The sequence below is a fragment of the Stegastes partitus genome, unplaced genomic scaffold, assembly GCF_000690725.1.
Source record: "Stegastes partitus isolate 25-593 unplaced genomic scaffold, Stegastes_partitus-1.0.2 Scaffold158, whole genome shotgun sequence".
NCBI classification, from domain to species: domain Eukaryota; kingdom Metazoa; phylum Chordata; class Actinopteri; family Pomacentridae; genus Stegastes; species Stegastes partitus.
Genome location: NW_007577889.1, coordinates 261674 through 285952, shown reverse-complemented (window position 1 = coordinate 285952; position 24279 = coordinate 261674). Strand labels below are relative to the sequence as shown.

General features: G+C 41.4%; 1 protein-coding gene across 1 annotated transcript in view; it reads left to right on the top strand.

Annotated features, from left to right (window-relative positions):
• lrp8 (low density lipoprotein receptor-related protein 8, apolipoprotein e receptor) overlaps positions 1–23498 on the top strand; it is a 201142-nt gene extending 177644 nt beyond the window's left edge. The window contains exons 14-19 of the mRNA XM_008279416.1: positions 6150–6291; positions 9597–9749; positions 12478–12876; positions 17003–17071; positions 21223–21395; positions 23320–23498. Coding sequence (XP_008277638.1) covers positions 6150–6291; positions 9597–9749; positions 12478–12876; positions 17003–17071; positions 21223–21395; positions 23320–23358 — 975 coding nt within the window. The 3' untranslated portion in view covers positions 23359–23498. The remainder of the gene's footprint in view (positions 1–6149; positions 6292–9596; positions 9750–12477; positions 12877–17002; positions 17072–21222; positions 21396–23319) is intronic.
• The last annotated feature ends 781 nt before the right edge of the window (positions 23499–24279 follow it).

Here is a 24279-nt window from a genome sequence, read left to right as displayed (position 1 = left end):
GACAAGAATGGAGTCTCATTAATGAATACTCACTTTTTAAGCAGTTGGTTCTTTAATATTTCAGCATAGCTTAATTAGTCAGACATAAAAAAGTAAAAACAAGACAGCTTTTGTAATCATTAAACCTTTTAGTGATATTACTATTAACGATTAACTATAATTAATAATAGTGTAGCCACAATCTGTCTATTAGTGAGTTAGAAGACCACAAAAATAACATGTTTGGTAGCTGTTTGTAGACCATTATTATCATATTATTATGAACAGGAAATGTTTGGGGGGTTGCGTAGCTATAAAACCCCATGTTTAGCCTGTATCACCAGTTATATACTCACATGCACAAAAATGTTTCTCGTGCACACTTCATCGTGTACAAGCATAAAAACACATACATACATCGCCATAGAGCGATCCTTTTGATATGAGTTGTCCCGAGCGTGTTTTATGGCTTATTGCAACCCCTCATATTCCTGAGTGATGCACAGTAAACGTTACAAGTTATACCACTTGAGCATACCATGTGCAAGCTTCACACCGATACTGATTTACGGATATTTCCTAACACTTGCAGAGGAAAGACTCGGGGCTCTTATATCAAAGTCAGAACACACCACCGCTAGCAAACACACATACAAAGACACACACATATACACAAACCCTTCCAGTCAGTGTCCACCCCCTGCCTGCACAGAAAGCCCTGAGGAAATGTAGATCGCAGAGGCATGCAGAGAGTAATGTTTTCTCTTTCTCTAGCTTTAGTATCATTGCCTTACTTTTTATCCCTGCTTTGTTTGACTAGAGGGGACAGTAGAGAAGATGAGATGGGTTTGGGAAGAAAGAAGCACAGGGTGGTGACTGAAAAAAAAAATAGACACTGGAAATTAATTTGCCAGGAAGGAAAATAATAGTCCTCAGATACGTATTTGGCCTTCTGCCATGAACTCAAAAGTGTAAGGGGACTTTAACAGCTTTTAAAGGCTCTGCACTAACAGAGGGTCAATTAAATGAGAAGTGATGTGAATATTAGTGGAGTCTGGAGCGTATGTGACTGCAGCTTTATTAAAAACGTGAGCGTGATGTCAATCAAGCAATATCCATCCACACCTACAGTACAGATCAGAACAATAACTAGAAATATCTGTGTTAGTGTAACAAGGATTTAACCAAAAAGTTTCCTTTGCAGCTTATTGGAGCTAAATAGAAACTGTCTAACTTTATTGGCTGCAGATATCAAGTCCATATTAATTTTTTATAACTTGGTTTGATGTAACAAAGAATACAAATCAAATCTCCCCCAAAATCAAAAGGCTTCAAAAGTTGAGTCGTCTGGCTTTGTCTGAGCTTTTATTTGTAGTTTTCTGGCATGACATCTAAGTATGCAGGAGGCACCTAAAGCTCATCAGACAGATGTGTCAGTCAGACAGCCCCAACATTTGTTCTTCAGGGACAAAATCATGACAAAATCATCAAGGGCTGCTTTGCCCTCGACCCCAAAATGGCTCCATATCCATTCAAATGTACTGCCATCCCCTCGAGAGACACAGCTCTGACTGATGTGATGCAATGCCATGTGTTCGGGGGAGCTTGTGTATAAGTTCTAGCCTGTCTTTCGACACATGAAAGATTCACCTTGATCCTACAATGATGAGCGCTGCCCTCCTCAGGTGTGCGTTGCCGTTTGAAGCTCTCAAGGTCGGAAAAAGTGACATATGCTGAGATTGACAGTGGAGAAGCTGAGAGACAAAAACAGAGGTAGAGACTGCCAGAGATCAAGAACGATATCCACAGAGAGAGAAAGGCAAGGGGGGAGATGGAATAATAGATTTGAGTATTATTTTATCAGCATGGCTGATATTTGTCTTTCATTGTTTCAGCTCTACTGTCGTATGAGTAAAGGTTATCTGAATCTCAGGGAGAGATGGAGCGATAGAGAGCTCAGTGAGCGATGGAAAAGGGGAAGATGCGAGAAAGGTTAAGTCCACTGATAATCCAGCACGAATGGAAGGCGAGAATAACTGCTGTGACTGAACCCCACACACAGATACACATACCCACTTCACATCCTGCAAATCCGTAGATGGACCCCTGCAGGTTCTTGCTTTTAAAAAGACCATAAAACCCAGCCTCTGTAATGGAAAAAAAAAAAAAATCTTACAGGAGCCGTCGTGACTTACTGTAGCTTTTCTGTTTCATCTCTCTGTCTCGCACTCACCTTTCAAATTGTCTCTTCATTTGTTTTTAACCTTCCTATGATCCCAGCATCTCTGTTTTCTCGTGCCATCATTTTCTGTGTTTTTCTTAATTGATGCGTGCCTGCGTAGACAGCGCAATCTGGGGTTGCCGTGGAAACCAAGTGCCATGACCACTTATATCCTGTTGTATCTCTAAAGGGAATTGTGAGAGGTGTTGGAGAGAGGAAATTGAGACAGATAATAAAAAGAAAGACGAGAGAGAGAGATGTAGCAGGTTCAGGCTTACAGTATGTCAAAAGCCTCATTTCCATTATGTTTGTGTGTAAACAGTTTAAAGTGGAAGTTTACATGCACCTTAGGCAAATAAATTTACTCTTGATTTACTCTCACACATTTTTCTGACATATCATTCTCGTAAGCATTTCCTGTCTTGGGTCAGTTATGTCAGCTTTTACTTCTTTAGTCACATTCCCATTGTATCAGAGGTTTACATACACTTTGTTAGTATTTGGCAACATTGCCTTTAAATTACTTACCTGGGTCAAGCCTTTCACAAGCTTCCACATTAAGTTGCTGGAATTTTGGCCCATTCCTCTTGACAACATTGGTAAAGTCAGGTTTGTAGGCCTCCACACTTTTTCAGTTCTTTCTAGGTCATTGTCCAGTTGTAAGACCCATTTTCAACCAAGTTTTAACATATTGGCTGATGCTGATTAAACTGTTGCGTTAGTATGTCCATATACTTCTCCTTCCCCAGGATACCAGCTATTATGTAAAGTTCCCCAAATGCAGCGAAGCAAACCCTACACCATGATACTGCCACCACCATGCTTCATGGTTGGAATGATTCAGCTTTCAAAGCTCACCCTTTCTCCCCCAAATACAAAGATGGCCAAATAGTTGAAATTGTAGTCATGTTTGGTTGATGATTTTGGAGCAGGTTTCGTTGATGTGGGACTCATTTCACTGTGGGCATACAGCACATATTTTTATACCTGTTTCCTCTTCACAAGTTCCTTTGCTTTCCTCTGGGATTGATTTGCACATTTTGCACCAAAGTATGTTTGTTTCTAGGACACAAAGCAGTATGACAGCTACGTGGTCCCATGGAGTTTATACTTGCACACAGTACTATCGTTTGTACTGATGCATGCGGTACTATCAGGCATTTAGAAATCACTCCCATGGATGAGCCAGACTTGTAGAGATTTACATTTTTTTTCCTGAGACTTTGTATGTTTTTTTTTTTTTTAATCATTTTATGGTGTCAAGCAAAGAGGCACTGAATGTGGAGGTAGTTATATCATTAAATACCCCCAGTTGACTAGAATGATGCCACTTAGTCCACCTGAAGCTTGCCAGCATTTACTGGAATTGTCCCGGCAGGTTAAAAAATTAGTTTTCACAATTCAAAACAATAATATTTAACTAAATCTTCCAGTCCAGTTGCCATATAGATGTCATGGCTCTAGTTTTGTTGTAACAGTTTCTACCGGATTGTTCAGATCATTAAAGCTGCAGCCTCCTGCATACAGTTCGTCCTCCGACAAAGCTCTTATGTATTTTTATTTTTTTTTTGCTACAACCCCTGTGGTACCAGCAGTTTGAACACAGGCAGCTAAAAGTACTTGCCCTGGGTTACGTCTCAGGCTGCAAACACACTGTACGCTCAGCCAAAAGACTCACTACTTCCTGCTTTGGCACTGAGCAGAACAGAAGTTACCATCAGAGGAACAGAGGCTTTTACATCAAACAACCAGGGCTGATGTTTTTCTCAAGAGAACAGCCTCCTCACAGAATTAAAACTATGCTTTTACTATAAAAGCTACTTTTTTGTAGTAAACACTTTTTCTTTTTTTTGCTTTTTTTTTATCCACTGAGCACTGAGAAGGCAAGTTGTTTTGACTACAGCAGGAGACAACTTCAAAAGATGCCAAACCTCTTCTGTCTCATTAAATTTGTTAAATAGCCATTATAACTAGGATAGCTTAAAATACATATAGAAAAGAATGCCGCCTCCACTTTCCTCATTAGTTGAAATGGCATAATGCATCAGTGTTTTAAGACTGCATATGCTTATTGCTCCAGAAAAATGTTACATTCTGTTAAGATTTCTCTGAGAAGAAGGAACAGAACCAAAAAAACAAAAATAAAATCACAAATAGGTATGTCTTCGTCTGGTAGTAGTTGAGTGCTGGATGCTGAAAGTGTCAGATGATACATATAGCTAAATAATTAAATAAAAAAATAGTTTCCCATCACTATTTAACTACATTCACCAAAGTATGTTTTAAATAGTCTTCAAATTATGCAATGAAACAATAGTTCCAGTAATAGACACTTCATCAATAGCAATAAGAAAAGTCTTCAATAGAATATTCAGTAGTTTCACTTAAATAATTGGATTGAAAGTTAGATGGAAACTGCTGTGAAAGCACAAAAGAACAAAAATGCAAAATTCTGTTGCATGAACAAACTCCAACTGTCCTCCCTCCCTGCATCATAAACAGCCTGTTTTCTGATAATGGAGTGTGCTTTGAGTGGCACGCGTACTCCATTTCGTGTTGTGTTGTATTGACATGCGACACAACAGCGTGAAGAAAGTAAGTACCACAGGGTGTGGTCTGCTTTTGACGTCCTGCTGTGTAGGTGTTGTTTGTTCAGACCTCCCCTGGTGGAGGCTGCTGCTGCCGGTGACCAGCAGTTGCCCTTGCAAGACAGGTCCACTAAAGCACCCTATAGTCTGGGCCCTGCTCACATCCAGATAACCCCACATCCTCCACCAACTACGTCTAAGCAACACAATCTTGTGTGGCAGCCCCCATCCAGAGACACCCGGTCCTGGCCTGCCACTCAGTACCTCAACCTCAAACGTGGTTTGGTGGCTTCACCTACTGAGAATCCCTTTTTTCTCCTGGTTTATTAAACATAGCTGATTAAATGATCAGTAATTGTTGATATCCACTAAAATTCAGCATTTTATTGTGATACATTTTTCAGTTATATCATCCAGCTTTACTTCATTTCTTACATGCTTAAATTAAATTTACCACTGATTAACATCTTTACAAATGATTTTCTCCTGCTGTGTAAATTGTAAATCAGTACAACTAAAAGTAATCAGACTTTGAGAGTTGTACTTCTACTTTGACCACAGTAAACTGGGTTAAACTAGGGTAACCATTTTACACTCCAGGGCGGTGTTTCCATCCGAGCAGTAATAAGACAAACAGAACTAAGCTTAAGTGCATGTAAATTTAATCAAGCAGCCCTTGTTGGGATGAGCACATTTCTCTGCAACAAACTGCACTGTTTTGTTTTTGTTTGTTTTTTTTAAATACCCTTTTATCATCAAAAATCTTTGCAATGCAGGATTTCCGTGAACAAATACAGTTTACCACATTAATAAATGACATTTACTATAAATAAATGAATTGCAGTTGATATTAAATGTTCACTTGGGAAATGATGGCAGGAGAGCAGGACACATGGGTTTAAATTACACAAGTACATATAGGGAGGGAAACTTTCATTCAGTGTAGCAAAAACAAAACTGGATCGTATTTGTCTGCATATTGAATTCTGAACACTGATGCTCTTTAATAAAACACTAAAGGGACAATTTCTGTAGAAGGCTTTGACAGATGGTTCTGTTTAAAACAGGCGGGGGGCTAGCTCGCTTCAGAAGACGCTTTTACAACTGCAGTTCACATGTTCTACAAAAAATTCCTCTTTCATTAACCTTGATTGCTGCTGTGGTTTCCCAAATCTTGCAAATATAAACAATGCTGCAGGTTCGCAATGACAACAAGTGACTCACATTTTTGAGGTGTCTGTTGGATTTCACATCCATCCTCCGTTTTTTTTTACATTCGACCGTTTATTCTTGTATTTATGAATTACTGAGGCTTTTCCTTAGGTGTTTTTTTAATCTTTCCGTCCTTTCTTTTAATCCAGGATCGCATATACTGGACAGACTTGGAAGATGAAGCGATATACAGCGCCAACCGACTGACAGGACATGAAGTGTCAAAGGTAGCGGAGCACCTCAACAACCCTCTGGACCTGGTGGTGTTTCATGAACAGAGGCAGCCCAAGGGTAAGACACACAGATGAAAGCAAGTCAAAGGAAGTGTCTAGAAAGTCAGCAGGTTGGATGATTCAGTTTTTCCCCGAGCTGAACAGTAAAAGACGAAGCAGCCACAGCATCAGATGAGGTGCTACAGGTGACGTGCTTTGATTGTCGAGCTGTACCGACTTCACTTTGAGCTGAGGCCTGCACTACAAGACATAGTTTGGGGTTAGCAAGGTGACTTCAGGTTCAACTTTGGGTTTGTTACACCTACAACAAAATTCACTTCTTGCCCAGCTACTAGGTAGCTTATGCTGCATAGCGAACCTGCTCTGGAACAGGTTATGCTCAAGATAACAGGTGAACACATATTAAAACACTACATAGTGATCAATCAGTTGTCTTGGAAAATAGATCCATGGAGGATCCTGCGGAGCTCAGTGAGAGGATCTCTGTAGAGGACAAGAATTTTAAAGATCTAACCCTTATTATTTCCCAACTGACTACAGATATGACAGATATAGATTCTCTATGGAGGTCACTCCACTATTTTATTTTCCCGTTGACTGTAAGAAATTTCAAAGCCACTTTATTTTACTATAGGTCTCTCCCAAAGCAGATAACCCCACTGACAAACCACTAAATCCTCGTATTTGTTGACCTCATAAAATCTGCAGTAAGCCTACTTACCCGGTTTGAATGATGTTTTTTTTATATTTGCTCTTTACTCGCTTCAGTGATCATTTAACACCGCCAGGGTTGCACCTGAAAGAATAAGGCTAATACTGTCTTACATGCCATGAAAATGCATCTGCAACACATTTAATAGAATACACAGCTGATTCAGGTGTGGGTTGTCCACACCTTTATTGCTTTAGAACTATAGTTTGTTCTTCTTGTGAGAAATGTGCAGCTCTCGGGAACATGCTCATAGCTAGATTCAGAAAACCTGGGTTGACCTGCCGAGTTGCAAACCAGCTCTGTGTGGTTTGGTTTAGTGAAGCCAGAAAACGAAAACACATCCTGGGTATGTTAAACTTGCTTCGTAGTTCAGGCCTCAGGTGTGTTCAGACCGAATATGTGAAAAAACTTGTGCTAGAGTTTGCTCAGTGTCGGTCAGTATAATTAGCGGTGAGTCTATATGCACACCCAAACAAGAAAATATTTAGAAAAGAATCCCTTCAACATCAGCCTCCCTGCTAACAAAGACTGGAATGATCTGCATTCAGACCAGAGGATCCACTTAGTAAAACTCTCTAAAACACTAAACAAATAACCTGATGTGTGTGATTAGATTGATGGTTGTGCTGGGCATGTCAAATGATGTGTTTATTATTTTTCCCAGGATGGATGCATTCCCAAGGTGTGTGTGTATGTGTGTGTGTGCCAGTTTACGCCTCTGTGTGCGTACTTCAGTGTGTTTGACGATGTGTGCCAGCAATTTGTTTGTGTGAGCCTGTGTTTTCATGCTTTGTTTTCTCTCCCCACTCAGCGCTCAAAGCAGTCTTGTCTGTGTGCCAGTAGGGAGCTAATTGCATTCTCTCATTAATAAATCAAGAGTTCTGTTCAAAAAGATATCACAGAACTGAACATGTTTCCTTCAAAATGCCAACAAAAGCAAGACATAAAACAAGCAGGCCCAACTAGGCTAAATGAAGACACACTGGATGAACTCCAGCTGCCCTGTAAAGATACCAATGATGCTGAAAAGGGAATTATTTGATCAAATGTGTCCTTGAGTGACGTAATTTCCAAGGTCAACCAGCTCTCTCTTTCCTTTCTTACACAAATTTGTCATTTCCTCTCTTTGCTTTTCATATTGTTTTTATTCCATCAATGAACGTGTGAACAACAAAATCCCACAAAGGGAATGTCATCTCTAATCACTGCTTACTTTAATACACCTCCACACTTTGCAAAATGTCTTTAACAGCTTGTGATACTCAACATGTATTCTTTTTTTTTGACACATTTCCTCAAAAGAGCCTCTTCTCCAATCCTCTCTTAGTTACATCTTTTCCATTGGGCTATTTATCCATCTTTTTTTTTTCTTTTTTTTCGTCCTTCCAGCAATGCTTTGAAGCTTAGGCTCCAACTTTCAGTTCTTATTCTAGACCAAATGGAAGCAGTACAGAAGGAGAGAGAAAGTGAAGCTTTAGGAACTTTAGAACAGATTCATTTTGTTGTTATCTCAGTGCTTCTCCTATCTTCTGCTTTCTTTTCCTTTAAATTCTATCCTCATCTTCCTCCTTCTCATCTTTTTTTCGTGTATTTTTCTGTTGCCTCCCCTGCTTTCCCTTTTCATTGTTCTTTCCTATCCACTGTTTTCTCCTCCTCCTCTTCTACCCTTCTTCCCCTTTCTTCTCCCAGCAGAGGATTTTAATTGTATTGTCATACTATGTCATACCAAGACTTGATTTAACCCAAAAAAAAGAAAGAGTTCCATTTCTTCTTAATATGCAAAGCAGGTATAGAAGACATCTGTAGCTTTGAAGAATTAAAATTAGACAGCTGTTCTTATTACACACTGGTTATGCTGCGATACTGTACATGAAGCATTAGCGTATTCCCAGCTTATTAAAAACTCACTATGTGCAGTGAATGATGTTGCTTCTTCTCCTGACAGCCGAGGGTTCCTTTAATGTGCTGCTCTCTAAAACTACATAATAAATCAGGAGGCAGAATCGACCACAACGTGACCTAATTCTGGTGCTTCCCCGCATGACAAGTGGAGCAATGTTTTCTACGAGGCTGCATCTAGGGGTTAAGATGCCACATGTACATTTTTTATTTGGGTGCAGAGTTTAAAAGACGAGAGTTTCGACCACCTTGCCTTAACCTAAGCATCTTTAAATTCCACGAGAAAGTAAGGCATGGAATAAATATAGCTCTCTAAATCTAGCATCTGTGTTGTTTTGCTGCACTGAACACATTAAGGTTTATTGGTAGTCCGAAGTGCAAACCTTTCTGCTGGTTAGATACTTTCAGCTACATTTCTGACTTTGATACTCGCTTTAAAAAATGTTCAAGCTCCTTCGCTCTGACTTGCTGTTTCTTAAACAGGGGTTCAGTCCACTTCTTAATATTATTTTCCTCTTAGCTATTCCAGTCTACAGTACATGGTCTGTCAGCCTCTGTGCTCATCAGCCTGGCACTGACATGGGTCTTCAATTTGCTGCACACATTTGGGAAAACCACCAAATGTTTAGAAATGTCAAAAATGATGGTTATGGTTTTTTTTAATGCAGATACAAGGTTTTGCAATCTTTAAAGCAAATGAATCATGTGTTAGATTTGTAATGCTCCTTTTGTTTCTGTTTGTGTCCCTCAAGCCCCCGACACCTGTAACATGGGCAGCCTGCCCAACGGTGGCTGCGAGTATCTCTGCCTGAAGGCCCCTCAGATCACAGACCACTCCCCCAAATACACCTGCGCCTGTCCTGACGGCATGGAGCTCGGCCCGGACATGAGGCGCTGTGCTATAGGTGAGTAAGCCACGCTCCGAACCAAACCAATAAGTCACACAGTCCAGAGACACGCATAATTACAAGAATTGTGCTGACGAACACCGCACGAGATACCAAACTGCTGTAATCGCAGATGGAGTGCCAGACCATGAGGATATTAAACTGGTTTGGAGTCTACCTCATAATGACGTATTCATGCATTTCTATACACAAGTGTTCATCTTTAAGCTCTTCAGCGTAGTTCAGTTTTCCAATCTTATACATTAATGGTTAAGGGAAATACATCCAATGCCATTAAAGGCTGAAACAAAGTAAATCTAGGCTTTTTGGTTTTGTCACATCAGCTATAATGTAGATTCTTCTGTAACTACATCTTCTCCAAAGACATGCATTTCTTTATAGGTTTCAGTGCTAGAGTTGTAGCTGATCTCTAGATCTGCAACAACTAATCGCTTAGTTGTCAACGATTTGCTTTTTTTTTTTTTACCAACAAATTAAATAATTAGTTCATCTGTTGGAGTATTTTTTTTAAAAGAAAACGTCCGAACTCTCCCATTCCAGCTTCTTAAACTCATATTTCTTTACTCCTCTATGACTTTAAACTGAATATAATGGAGCTGTGGACAAAACAAGAAATCTGAGGATGTCATCTTGAGCTTTGGGAAACAATGATGTACATTTTACACCGATTTCTAACAACTAATTGATTAATCTACAGTGAAAAGAATCTTTATTTGCCGTCTTTAAAATTGTAAATTGTAAAATATATGCAAAAAAAAGTGCTAAATGTGTTAAAGTATAAAAGCACATGATTCTGACAACATATTCTAGCTAGAGGGAAAATGATGCTCTTCTGCGCAATACAGCTTTTATATGCATACCCATTCATAATTGTCTGAAATCATTACAAAATACCTCTTGAATATTGCAGCTTTTATCTAAATCCAGAAATGGCCAGTGTCGGCTCTAAGCATAGTAAATTATCACACATCTAATTATGTTGGTTGTGATGGATTCAAAAGCTAACTCCTTCAGAGAGTTTGAAACCTGTGTTTACCGTAGCGCTGTCTTAGGAAGTGGGTCAAGGATTCTGCCTGTGCTCCCAACACACCGCCATTACTTTACCGTCCTTATTTCACCGCTCAGCTTGTCCCAAACCTCTCCGGAGTCACTACATTTGTTAAGTTGTTATCCTTAATAGACCCACTCTTTTTTTTTTTTTTTTACACCTCATGTTTATACAGGTGAGGCAAAAGCAGCTGATGCTGAGAGAGGGGAGAAAAAGCTGATGATGATGTATGTAGGCCACCATTCAGAGAATCCCTCTGAGGGAGGACAGGAGAGGGAGCATGGGCACCGAAGGCACAAACACATCCACAGAGAGGGAGAGAACATTGGCACTCCAACTTGTGGACTTCCTAATGTAATACACACACATTTCTGCTGAGCATTTTGCTCAGTATGATAAATAACGTCTGCTTGGCGTTATTGCTCAGCACTTTATTTCTATTTTGGAAAAAACTGTCAGTTTTTGCAGCAGCTGAAAAACCTTGAAGAAACATATGTTGTGACCCTCAAACAAATCTGCTGTTATATTCAGTTTTTACACAAACAGGAAGGTGGTCAGTGGTGCATTTGATAAAAGCAGTGTTAACACACAGAGGTGGGTGATAGAAACTTAACATAAGATAAAGGCATTCTTCTTAAATTTCTGTCCCAGTTAATGATTCCAAGCAGAATAATACTTAAAAGCATCAGAACACATATGATTTACTGTAAACTGAGAACAGAAGTATTAATTACCGTAATTTTCGGACTATTGAGCACACCTGAATATAAACCGCACCCATTAACCTTAAACAGATTTTTTTTTTTTTACGCATATATAGGCCACACTTGTCAATAAGCTGCAGGTGTCCACATTGTAACATGAGATATTTACACAGAAAGTTTTTTTTTGTAACTTTTAATTTAATATGTACCGATAACTTACACAAATATGTACCATAAATGCTTTTTTTCAGAACAGTGCCTGTAACACAGCAGGTTACAAAAATAAAAAATACAATAGCCTACCAGGAAAAGTCATTGATCGATATCTTCATCTTCTTCCTGCGCACTAAAACGACGAAAGTCGTCTTCTTCAGTGTTGGAATTGAACAGCCTCAGAATGACTTTGTCACACACTTCCTCAGTCTCTCTTTCGTTGTCGCTCTCAATGTCACTTATGTCTCGAGGCAAATTCGTAAAAATCCTAAGAATCCATAAATTAGCCGCATCATTGTTTAAGCCACAGTGTTTCAAAGCGTGTGAAAAAAGTAGCAGCTTGTAGCCTGGAAATTACGGTATGTCAGTTTCCGTTCATCAGTCTGTCTGTCTCCAAGATTACACAAAAACGACCAGGCTGATGTTCATGATACTTGGTGCAGAAGTGGGACACGGTCACATGAAGTCTCCATTACATTTTCCTTGCAGATCCACTTTCGTTAAAATTGCAAGATAGGGCATTGGCCTTTCCGAAGGACTGTGCTCTCCGAGGGCCCTTCTAGTTTCAGCTGTGTTTAAAATTCTGTTTAAAACTCTGGGGAGTCTAGAAGATGTTCCAATCACGTTTCAGTTTGGGTACAAGTTGTATATGGATACGCACAAATATTACATGTAAATCTTCTCATGCTTCAAACTTCTTCACATGTAAGCAACTTGAATTAAAATCCCAAGTACTAACGTACTTTTATCTCTTGCACAGTTCGACCCAGAACAACCACCACAGCCGCCCCGACCACCACCACCACCACCACCACTACCACTACCACCACCACAGCTCCCACCACCACCACCACGGCAAGCACCACGAGGAGCACCACCGTGGCCACCACCACGACCCCTCCTACCACCACCAGCGCCACCACCTCCACCGCCACCACGCAGAGGCCCGCGACCAGGCGCCTCACGACGCCGACGCCTCCCCAGACCACCAGAAGCGGCAGAAGCACAGAGCACCCTCGGACCCCCGCCGCCACCAGCACAGAGACCACCAGCTTCAGCAGCACCGGCCAGACGTCCACGTCCACGCACACTCCCCTGCTGGGCCCGGTGGCTCCCAACAGCATCCAGAGAGAGAGCAATGCCAACCTCTCCCACAGAGGTAAGGATTGCTGTGAGCAGGTTCGTGCATAGGAATGTGTGTGAAGTGTGTGTAACGCTCCGCTGCCGTCACCTGCCATTAAAGCAGCAGGGAGCCGAGAAACACTACTTACATCAGTTTCCCTTCTTTCTCTGACTTTTATTCACCTCCTGTCTTTGTCTGATCATCTATTTAGTGTACAACCTCTCCCTCTCCTCTTCTCACCCACACACACACTCAGTAGTGCATCTCAGTCTGCTGTTGGTCCCTCACGGCCGGAGTCCAGCGGAGGTGTCAGAGCTAACAAACGACAGTCCCCTCCACTCTCTCCTTCCACCTCTCAGTCATCCTCACTTTCTGACAGCGTCTCTCCCTCTCTCCATCCTGCTGCTTCTATCTCCTCCTTCTCTCTTTCACTCTCTAAAACTGGCAGCATTCTTCATTCTTACACCAATCAAGCTTAACTGGCGTGCAAGAAAAATACCACTTTACAGCCCAGACAAGCCATGACAGCAGAATATAACAGCAGTAACAATGGTTTACAAAGCCACGCTAAGACTTAAATTGTATTTGGGGAAAGCGGACAAGAATCCTTGACAGCAACCACAAAACAAAATTGATAAACCGCCGTGCTGCACACCACATGATGTGGGATTTTTTATTTTTTTTTGTAGCAGAAATCAGTGTTTTCAGCTTTCCTTGAGCCTTTGCTACATTGAGACTTTAACCCAGGATGGTTGTATCTGTCAAACTGCCAAAGCAGCACCTTGTCCTCATGTCTTTTGTTCCGTACAACAGTAGAAAGATAAAAACTAATTCAAATAAGTTTCCCTTTCAGGCTCTTAAAATGTTATTTGCAGTGTTATTTATAGAGAGAAGATGTATTAAAATGAACGCAGGCACTGTTAAAACCCTTTTCGGCACGAAGGAAAGACTAACAGTGTAATACTAACAAAAAAAACATGACAGTTACTTACACACTTAACACATATTCAAGTAATTTGTGTGAATTATTTATTTGAATGATGTAGGCCACTGCTGAGCGGAGAATAAAAGATGGAATAGAAAAGTAGAAGGAAGTAAAAACGAAAGACTGCATGGCATGTGAGGCAGTCAGCGAGCTGCTGTACTGTGTTTGAACTCTCAAACACATCATTTTACAGTAATGCCTTTGCATCAGAGACATTTCATTGAGAAACCAGGAGAGTAAAAGAAAAAAGCTACACGAAGGGAGTGAAGTAGCGAAAGACGATGGAAGTTGTAAGCGGTTGTGGGAGCTGGAGGAGGAGGAGGAATTTGGAGACAAAGGGAGGACGGGGAAATGAGCGAGGAGTAAAAGTAAAAACTGTTAAATGAAAAGGTACAGTGAGCGACAATAAAGAGGCAACAGAGAAAGACGAGTGAACAAAGAGCAGAGGAGAACATGACAGTCCGGCTTTTGAACAGGGAGGGGGGGGAGCTGCAAAATAAGTGGAGAGGAAAACCAGCATTTACGAGGATAAGAAACGACAGGATGGAAGAGAGGCAGGAGAGAATGTGATTTTCTGGGAATTAAAGAGAATGCCTGCTGCATCACTTTGGGGGGCCTGGGTTTCTTCAGAGTTACTAAGAAGCAAGAACGTGTTTCCTCCGGTCTCTGAAGTTGTCAGCCGCCTCACCACACCAACGACTGCTCCAGATGAGAGGTGGAGCAGACACGGATGAGAAAATGGGGCAGGAACAAGACGTGTCTCCAAACCCACGGGCCATGTGTTATCATTTTCAACTCAGTGCACACTGTCAAGTTTGCCGGCATCAGCTGTTAAACATGTTCGGCACTGGGGCTGCCATGGTGGAGCCGGGGAGAGAACCAGGAGTTTGAGAGGAGGAGGGGGGGAGAGATGAAAGATAAACAACAGCTGGTTCCCAAAGTTCATATGCATCTACAGTCCCCTCTTATAAATTTAAACCTTTTCTCTTGATATCAGCAATTATTCATCAGGCTTTCAGCAACATTCGACGAGGCTAGAAAACGCTGTCTTAAAGGATAGGATCATCATTTTTCAAATCTGTCTTAAAGGAATAGTCAGGTTTTCCTTGTTGTGCTCATTCCTGCCTTAAACAGCTCTCTTCCTAATGTGCCTGCCGTATAATCCAAACTCCATATTCCTTGTTCTTTGCAAGAAGTGCATTAGAGGAAGTTAATAGAACCCACAACATTTGCAAGAAGTTTTTTACGCTCACTTCAGGTAGTTTTTTTTTTTTGGGAGAAGAGTTACTACACATTGTGGGTGATTAAAACTCTGGAGGCTAAAGTTTTGTTAGTTTTTTATACATAGTTTAAACCAACATCTTCTGACTTGATGCTACGCTGCCTTGTTTATTTGTTCCAAAGCAGTGAATGGAAACAAACCTAATTTGCAACATTTCAAAAGGCTTCTCTTTTGCAATTATAAAGAAGAAGACTAACATGTTCATGCTCATTGAAGCTTCAGACAGACATACAGAGATCTTGGACTGAGAATTTTGCTTCCCAAAACTTACACTAGAGGCACAAAAGGGATGTTTTAATGTCCAGAATAAGCAGGAGGAGTGATTACAAGGTTTGTTGCCCTCCTAGTGCTTGTACACTTTATTGTTTACTATGTATACTTTAACAACTAACATACAAAATTCCAGTTTCCGTCATATTCAAAGCCAAATATAGAGAAATAAATAGGAATGTTTTCTTCTAGAGGCAGAAAATTCTTTTTTGAAATTAAAATCCCTCCGGCAGTAATGGTCGTAATGAAATTGAGACTTTTGTCTCTCTTTTTTTTTTCCTTCCTCTTTCTCACTTCCTCTCTCTCTCCCTTGGCTCTCCAGGACTACTTCTTTCATAACAGCTCCTTTAATAAGATTCTAATAATCCGCCTTTTCGAGTCTTAGTGCCCATTGGACGTCACTCATACTTTAAGAAAAGCCACATTCACTTCTGCTGACTCAAGGCTCACCGGCTTCGCTGCTCAGTCTGAAGTCACGTCACCTTCTTGTGTCTCTTTCTCTACGGCATTGTCGACACTGTATGCATGAGTGTGTGCGTGCTTTACTGTCTGTCTTTGTGAGGACCAGTTTGAGTTTTACACCATCAGAGAGAGGACTTTGGCCGATTCTCACTTTTTCACACCCGCTTGAAGATTCAGGGTTACATTTAGGGAGGAGGAAGAGTTGGGGGTAGGCACTTACATGTGATAGATAAGGTTGGGCTAAGTGGTTAGAGAATGCATTATGTTAAGCAGGATCCTCACAAAGACAGCCGTACAAACGTGTGCATGTGGTGGCTTGTTTTACTTTATCCATGATGTGTGCATTTATCGGTATTTTGCGTTCTATATGACTGCATCTATGAGAAATAATGACCGCCTTAATTGTATGTCCCATCCATCACGTGCCATCTGCGCCTCCTTTACCATGCAAAGAGCAACACTGTCTCTTTCTAGACAGAGCCAATCAGTATGCAGGCCCAGTGGCTTGATCTCTTCTGTTAATCTTCCTTACTAGACTTCATTATAGCCATCTGATCACAGTTTGGCTAATGGCTAGCCTGCTGCTAATAGGAGAGTCGGGAGCAGGATTAATGTCGAAGCTGCACACGGACCTGTTGGGGTGAGAGTTGAAGGGGAGCAAGGTTACAAAACATGTCTGGAATAAATGCACACTGTGTTGCATTGTATTGTGACACATGATTAAAAAAAAAAGAAAAAGAAGACCATGTGTTCATGCTCAAGGTCATGTGGATGTCTTCCAACGTGTCTCAGACCTGGTGTGAATTGTTTATTGCGTCCTAAATCCAAATTTTGTTTTGACTGATGGGAGCAGAAATTCTGATGCATTACTTTCTGGAATTGCATTTGTCTCTGCATGTATTAAAACGCATCTCATTGCTTTTTTATGGCATCCTGCTATGATTCATCCGCATTTCATTTACACATGCTGTTGAAAAAAAAGTCTACAGTCCCAACTGGAATCAGATGGATTCTCTGCTGTTACATTATGCAAATATGCTTTTCCATCTTGATGCTCCTCTGTTGCAGCAAAACTACTTTTCTTATTTTATATGGGGGAGTGACAAAACTTTTGGCTTAGTTTGATTCTTTTCTGTTTCTCCCTGTCTGTCTGTTCATCTCAGCCGCCAGTGATCACTACCTCATAGGTAACAACATCACAGTAGCTGTTCTGGGGATAGTCATTCCTATCGGTGAGTACTCTGGACTTCCTCGCTGTGTTGTCTTTGCTTTCTGCCTGCCTGCTTCTCCCTCCTTGCCTCTCCATCTCTGCTTGTTGCTTCAGTCCTGCACGCTGTGTGTGGCCGTATGAGTGTGGTTATGTATTAGCACGTGTGTGTGCTGCCTGGTTTTTAGAGCGTTTGTACTCCCACCTGGCTGATTAAGTCTAAAATGTACTCAATTTAATAATAACAATTTGTGTATTTTCAACATGTAAGGCCTGCATCAGGCTCAGCAGTGAGGTCAGAGCGCAAAATAATATTTTAGCAATTGAGAAAATGTACTGAGCTGTGATATTATACAACAATAGCCTCGTAGCCCGCGGCTACAAAAAGCCATTATATGGAAGTAAGCTCGTCAGTCAGAGAATGGCCAGGCCTTTGTAATGTGCACATTATGTCATTATTAATGAGATTCGAGCAAATGGGAAATTCAGTTTGTGTTTTGTCATCACACTTGACCAGCTGTTATAACATTAAGCTCATGTTCCCACTGTGATTATATAGTATGCTCACACTGCAATCAATTCACAGCTCTGACCTATTTCTGTGACCAACTGTACTGAGAATGGGTTAAGCAGTTTCTGGAATCTTTTTTTTTTTTTTTTTTTTAAAGAGGAGGAAATATGAAAGGACTCAAAAAGGGATTAATAAGATAAAATTGTGTTTTTGACCTAGAGGCATCCAATTTATGACCTAGGAAATAACATCATTGTCTATTTAGGGTAAAAAAATAAAAAATAAAATCACTACGAGGCCTCTTTGCTTCCATACATACTAATACAGGCACACAAAGAGAATTCAACTTCTTACAATCAAGTCCGCTTAGTAAAGTTAATCTTTTCTATTAGTTCAGATTAAAATGAAAATCTAATTTTATGGAAATATTTAAGACTTTCATGCTTAACTTAACTGAAAAATCAGCTGAATGTGCAAATGACCTTATAGTGGCAGCATATGCCGCTAATTGAGATCTCTTTCATCCCTAATATGGAGTAGTTTGATAATATATGGGAGCGCTAAAACATTGTAAGGCAATTTTTTTTTTCCTCTTTTCATTCTCAACAGTTGAGCTATCAGCTCATTAAAACAACCCCCAAGACTGTTAACCCTTCCCACTTCATCCTTCATTCTGTTCTTCTGCCATTCATTGCAGCCACAAATCCCCTCATTCTGCATTTTTTTGGCAGCTTTGAAACTTTAATTATTGTCGGAGGTCCACAAGGGCCGGATTTGTGCACCCCGGTTCTCCGCTCGCATCCAGCGCGGCACCACGCCCACCCGCAGCTCCACGAGGGGAAGCAGCCCAACAATGATTATCAGTATTTAGCCAAAGTCAGGCTGTTATGCTGCTCTCTAATTGGAATGAAAATTTCTAAATGAGACAAAAGCTGATGTTTTGTTTTTTTTTTAAACCAGTGAGCATTTAGAGAAGAAGAAAGGAGGATCTGGGGTTTCCAGCCCAGCCACACAGGGCTCTCAAGCGTCTATCCAACAAAAGCACAATTAGATGGGGCTTCCGTAGGGGATGGAAACACATCTGTGGATGCAGGCGCACATAATCACACCCACACTTGTTTTATCTCTCCTCCTTGACTCACCTCGGGTTCGGCTTGTGCTCCCTCACTCTACATACATATACACTCTCATACATGCACTGCAGACACGCAGGTCCTACAGGGCAGTTAGGCAGCCGTGCTGATATGGTAATGAGAGGAGAGAGACAGCGCTTATCTCAAATCCTCCAAACCCCCCTCTCCCTCTCTCTCTCTCTCTCTCTCTCTCCTTCTTCTCTCCGCCTTCTCTCCGCCTCTTCCCCTCTCCATTCTCCTCTCATAACCCCATCCAAAAAACACCAGACTCAGGCCGTCTGCAGATAGCGTTTAATTTCTCAGCCTAGGCAAGTGCAAAATTATAAATCATAGTCCAAATGGAGTACCAGGATAATGCTCTGATGACAGTTGAGCAACCTTGCTGGGCTTTTATTCAAAAACAAGAGCTTAATCAGTGGCTTCAGGGCCTGAATGCTACAAGATTTAATATAAAAAATAAAAATAAAAAAAATCTGTGTAGTTCAGTCTTTGTATTTGCATGTATTTGTGTGAGTGTGTATGTCTAGGAAATGGGGTTTACAGCATGTGTATGATGGTGAATGCAGGCATTCATTGTTGCACATTGTGCATGTTTACATGTGTTTTGATCATTCTCTGAGACTGAGAGGGAATGTGACGGAGTAAGTGCTTATACACCAAATGAAGGCTCATTGTTTTTAGCTTTTGTAGATTTTTACAACAAAAAATTATGATTTTTTTTTTTTTTTTTTTGCGTATCAGCTGTACAGTGCATACAGGATTTGGAATTTGCTACAACACCAAAACGCCACCTCTTCACTTTGTACCTGAAGCTTGATGTTTTAAAAGTGAATGAACGCTTCAAAATGTTAGCTAAAGTTGTCTTTGTTTCAGCCGGGGTGATGCAAACTACTGCAGGGGCCATAACACATACTGATTGTGGATCTTATGTTCTTAAGCATCCAAAATTTTAATGCTTTCTGTTGCAGGAAGATACTGATTACAACAGAAGAGGATTAGGTGACTGTGAAAAATATGCATGAGTTCACTACAGTGCATAGGACCCTATTGGAACTGCTACGTCATTATTTCTTAGTCACAAATAAACGTGTTTTTCAGGTCCTAAACGTACTCGAAAACTCACAAAATTTGGCACACGCATCAGACCTGGTGAAAAATTTTATAAATAGGGGGAAATACACACCTCAATAGAAAAATGGCTCCACAGCTCCACCTAGAAAATTTCAGAGTCCCATCGGAAGCATGTCTGACCCAGACCTACACAATTTGGTAGGTATATGGAGGAGGTCAGGACGAACAAAAAAGTCAGTGACAGCCATACCCTAAACCCAAGAGGAAGTCCGCCATTTTGGATTGATTATTTGTCCAATCTGAGCAAACTCCTCCTCGGGGGTAAGTCACAGAGCGCTGAAACGTGGGTAGCATGTAGAATACGCCTTGAAGGTAAAATGTTATCAAAATCATCTGCAAAGGTCAAAGGGTGTGGCCACGGCGGCCCTCTGATGTTCGCCATGAAAGAGGAAGTACCGTGTAACTACACAGTACATGCTCCAATCGATTTATCGATTAGCCCCCGCAGGACATTTAGCCAATGTTTACAAAATTTGTTAAGCATATGTAACACATAAGGACGCACAATAAAGCCTCTTGAACCCATACCGTAAACTCAACAGGAAGTCTGCCATTTTGAAACAAGTGTGCAATTTTTTGTGATTTTTTGCCATTTTCAAAATCTATCTCCTCCTAGGGGTTAACTCCTACACACCTCAAATTCGGCCAGCGCATAGAACAGGGCTTGGTGATCAAAAGTGATCAAAACGCTCCGCAAAAGTCTGAGAGCGTGGCAATGGTGGCCTTCTGAACTGTGATGATTCGCCATCAAAAAGGAAGCGTGTCTAACGACCCTGTACATGCTCCAATCTGGCTTGCAGCTTTAATTTAAAAAAAAAAAAAAAGAATCAAAATTTTGACTTTTTTTCCTCAAAATTCCAGAGTTTAAAATCAGATTTCTGAGTTTAAAGTCAAAAATCTCCCAAATTTAAATCTCAGCATTAAAAAAGAAAAAAATAATTTTAACATGTTAAAGTCAGAACTGACTCTAATTCTCATTTGTTGATCACCAACATGTATTTACAGTGAATTGTGTCCAGGTATGTAAATCAAAAGTATAGTTATAAAGTACGCCTTCTGTAAATTATGTCTTTTTAGTCAAATTCTTATTAAAAACATATTTTATAATACAAATTTTAACACTTTAAAAAATAAATACAAAGATAAATTCCTGTATTTATTTGGTTTTAAGTACTATCGCTTCTTCTCTTGATTTCTTGTCCACCAAAAAACTCTTAGAGGTGTCACTTTGATAATGAAAGAGAAAATAATGAGCCTTCACTTGATGAAACTGTGCAAGGTGTGCTTGTGTGCGTGAGTGCTTAAAGCGCCGCTCTGTGTCCCCTGGGCTGTGTTAACGCTCCCGCCGTGTGTTGTTGTTGTGTGTGTGTTAAACACATGCAGTCCCTATCCTTGCCACAGTGGTCATTGGATTACTCTGCACCGGCGGATATCTGGTTTGGCGCAACTGGCGACGCAAGAACACCAAGAGCATGAACTTCGACAACCCGGTGTATCGCAAAACCACGGAGGACGACGACGACGAGATCCACATCGGCCGCCACAGCGAGTCCATCGGTCACGTCTACCCCGCTGTGAGTGGCAGCCACAGTCAGCCCTTCATAGCGCTTCCTCTAGGGGGCGGCATCACAGACAGCAACTCTCACTGGTACTCAGGGGCGCCGATGCTCTCCAGCGGCAAATGAGGGAAGCCGCGAGAGGAAAGAAAGGAGTTTTATTTGGGAAATGGGAGGATGCGCAAGGGTTTGGAAAAGCCCGTTTGTTGTACATGTCGGCCTGGTGGAAAGAAAGAACAGGCTTGCACACGTCCACATGTTCACGTATCATTTTTGCAGTAAAAACACCAATCAGACACACATCTAAGCCCTCCACCACCATGTTCACATTTCACTCACCTTCACCGACCATATTCACACAGCACATACATCGATCAACACCACATCCCTGCTGCCGACCTGCCATCCCATTAAATTGTACATTGTGTGAGTGTTTCTGGTCGTTGACGTGTTTGTACCCGTTTCCTGACAAAACTCCCCACGTAAGGTTTGTGTTGTTTACAGAAGCAGCAGATGCGAAAGTTCATTTTTTTCATCGTGATGTCTCCAGTAGATAACAGGAAGTGTGTGCCACGAGGTAGCGTACCTGTCACAGAGGAATCTTGTGATGTTTATTACTTTTGTTTGCGGAAAACTGATAAGAAAGGGTTGTCCAGATATTATCCAAACCAGGGGCAGCAAGTCTTGAATAATTACTGCTGTGTTGATGCAAAAATGATTTAAGTGTTGTGATTCTTTTGAGAAGAAAGAGGATTTACTTTGAAAGCTGACTAAAAGGACAACAAAGCACAGAGGCAGACTGTTCTACAAATGAAATAAGTTTCTAAGTTGCTAGTTACATCCCGTCATTGCACTAGTGTTTTTTTTTATTGTATTATAAATAATAGACAAGAGATAAAAAAGGGAGCACAAATCAGGACGAAGGACAGTCCAAAATCGAGTTTATCTCGTTTTCCATCTCGAGTGCAGGTGCAGAAACCGTGAATCTCCACGTCATGACTTGCAGACGACCCTGTTGATTTCACACTGACTCAGACGCAGTTTGGAGGATCGCTTAAAGCCGCGTTCTCTACGAATGCCGTAAATCAATACCAGCTGTAACTCGCAGTGAAATGCACTTAAATCTAGAGAGAGTGCATCATCCAGACACTTATGACATTTATTGAATATATTTGTTGTTTTGGGTGTCGGAGAGCGAGCGGGGAAGGGCAGCCAAAAAGGATTACGGAGCGAGGGGTGGGTGGGGAAGAGGAGGGGAGTCTAGCGCTTTGATCGGTTGGCATGGTAACACAGATTTCTTTGTGTTGCTCCGGAGAGAAAGAAGGCAAAGAATTCTGGGTATCACTGGCACAATGACAGGCTAGAAGCGCGCACACACACACACACACACGGAACAGGTGCACGGCTGAGTCATATTAAGATTCAAGGTCGAAGTAGCAGCCGCCCTCAGCGAAGGGCTGGAGAGAGGGGACCGCACTCTCGTCTCACCATTTTTATTATTTACATCCGTACAAATTGCTCTCATTGTCTTGTATCGTTTTTACTTGTTTTCCTCCTCTTCTTTCTTCTCCTCTCCTAACTTTTCTATGCTTTTGTAGCAGCGTGGCAACTCCAGGCAGCCAGAGAAATCAGGCTGGCATTATGTGGGCCAGACATTTGCAGCCGTAGGCAAGCAACCTGAATTCCTCGCCTAGGAACAGCCAGAGAAGGAGGGGACGAACAAGTGGGGAGGGGAATTCGAGACAGGAGAAGAGGAAGGTCAGGGAAAGCAGGAGAGGAGTTTAAACATGTGAAGCTGCAGTTTTTATTTCGGGTTCCACCTAGACTTGATTCTATCTCCTTTCCTCCGCTGTCCTGCTCTGTTTCCGTACTCTGTTCTATCTCACTTCTGTCTCCTTCACCAGCCTGCTGTGGTAACCGTCTTTTTATCTGCTGTTTGCAGCGCGTGGCACTCAGTCTGGAGGATGATGGCTATCCCTGAGGGGGGGTGGGATGCATCCCGGCCCCCTCCTCTCACCACAGCTTCTACACCACTACAGTGAGGCCAGTACAACGCAGAGGAGAAAAGAGAAGGAGTCCTCATTTGCCTCCCCCCCCCCCTCCTTTATAAGGAGCAGGGATGACATGTACATCTTGTAAAATCCCCCTCCTACTTTCTCCACTGGAGTAACAGTACTACCATCACTAGCCACTACTACTACTACTACTACTACTACCACCGCTAGTGTTAGTTTAGTAGCCTCTGCTCCACTCCTCTCTTCTCTCTGCCTCCTTCTTTAGCAGTAGTGGTGTGTGAAATGCTGCTTGATGATATTGTTCACACTAACCTCATTCGGCTGTCTCAGTGCACATTGTAAATAGAAGGCTTTCTGGCCACCGTACAAGCAGAAAAAGCCGGCATGCATAATTTTAAAGTCCTCTTTTTCTTGAGTTTTTATTTATTTGTATGTGTTTGCTGTTGTAAATATCTATAAGCATCTCTGGGTGCACAGCACTAAAGGCAGGTTTGACAAAGTTTGCAAGGATATACAGTATAGTGCAGTGGAAGGCAAGGACGCTATGTTTCTTCATAGTTGCCCTGAAGTTGACAAGACATATTTTTTGAAAGGGGGAATGTCATCCTTTTTTTTTTTTTTTTTTTCCCTGCCAGCCCCTCAGATTTGCCCCTTGACATACTCTAAAGCTAAATATAGCCAAGGGGAAAGGACAGATGAAAATGATGGGGTCGTCTGCACACTTGGAGGTGATTTTGGGGTGAAAGAGTACGGGAGGATGCTTTTTTTTTTTTTTTTTTTTTGCGGGGGATTTGTGCCACCAGAGGGTAGTGCCTCAAGGCAAAAAGAAAAGAAAAAAAAGCAGCAGGGCAGAAAAGGCAAAGGATTATGGGTAATCCTCTCTCCTG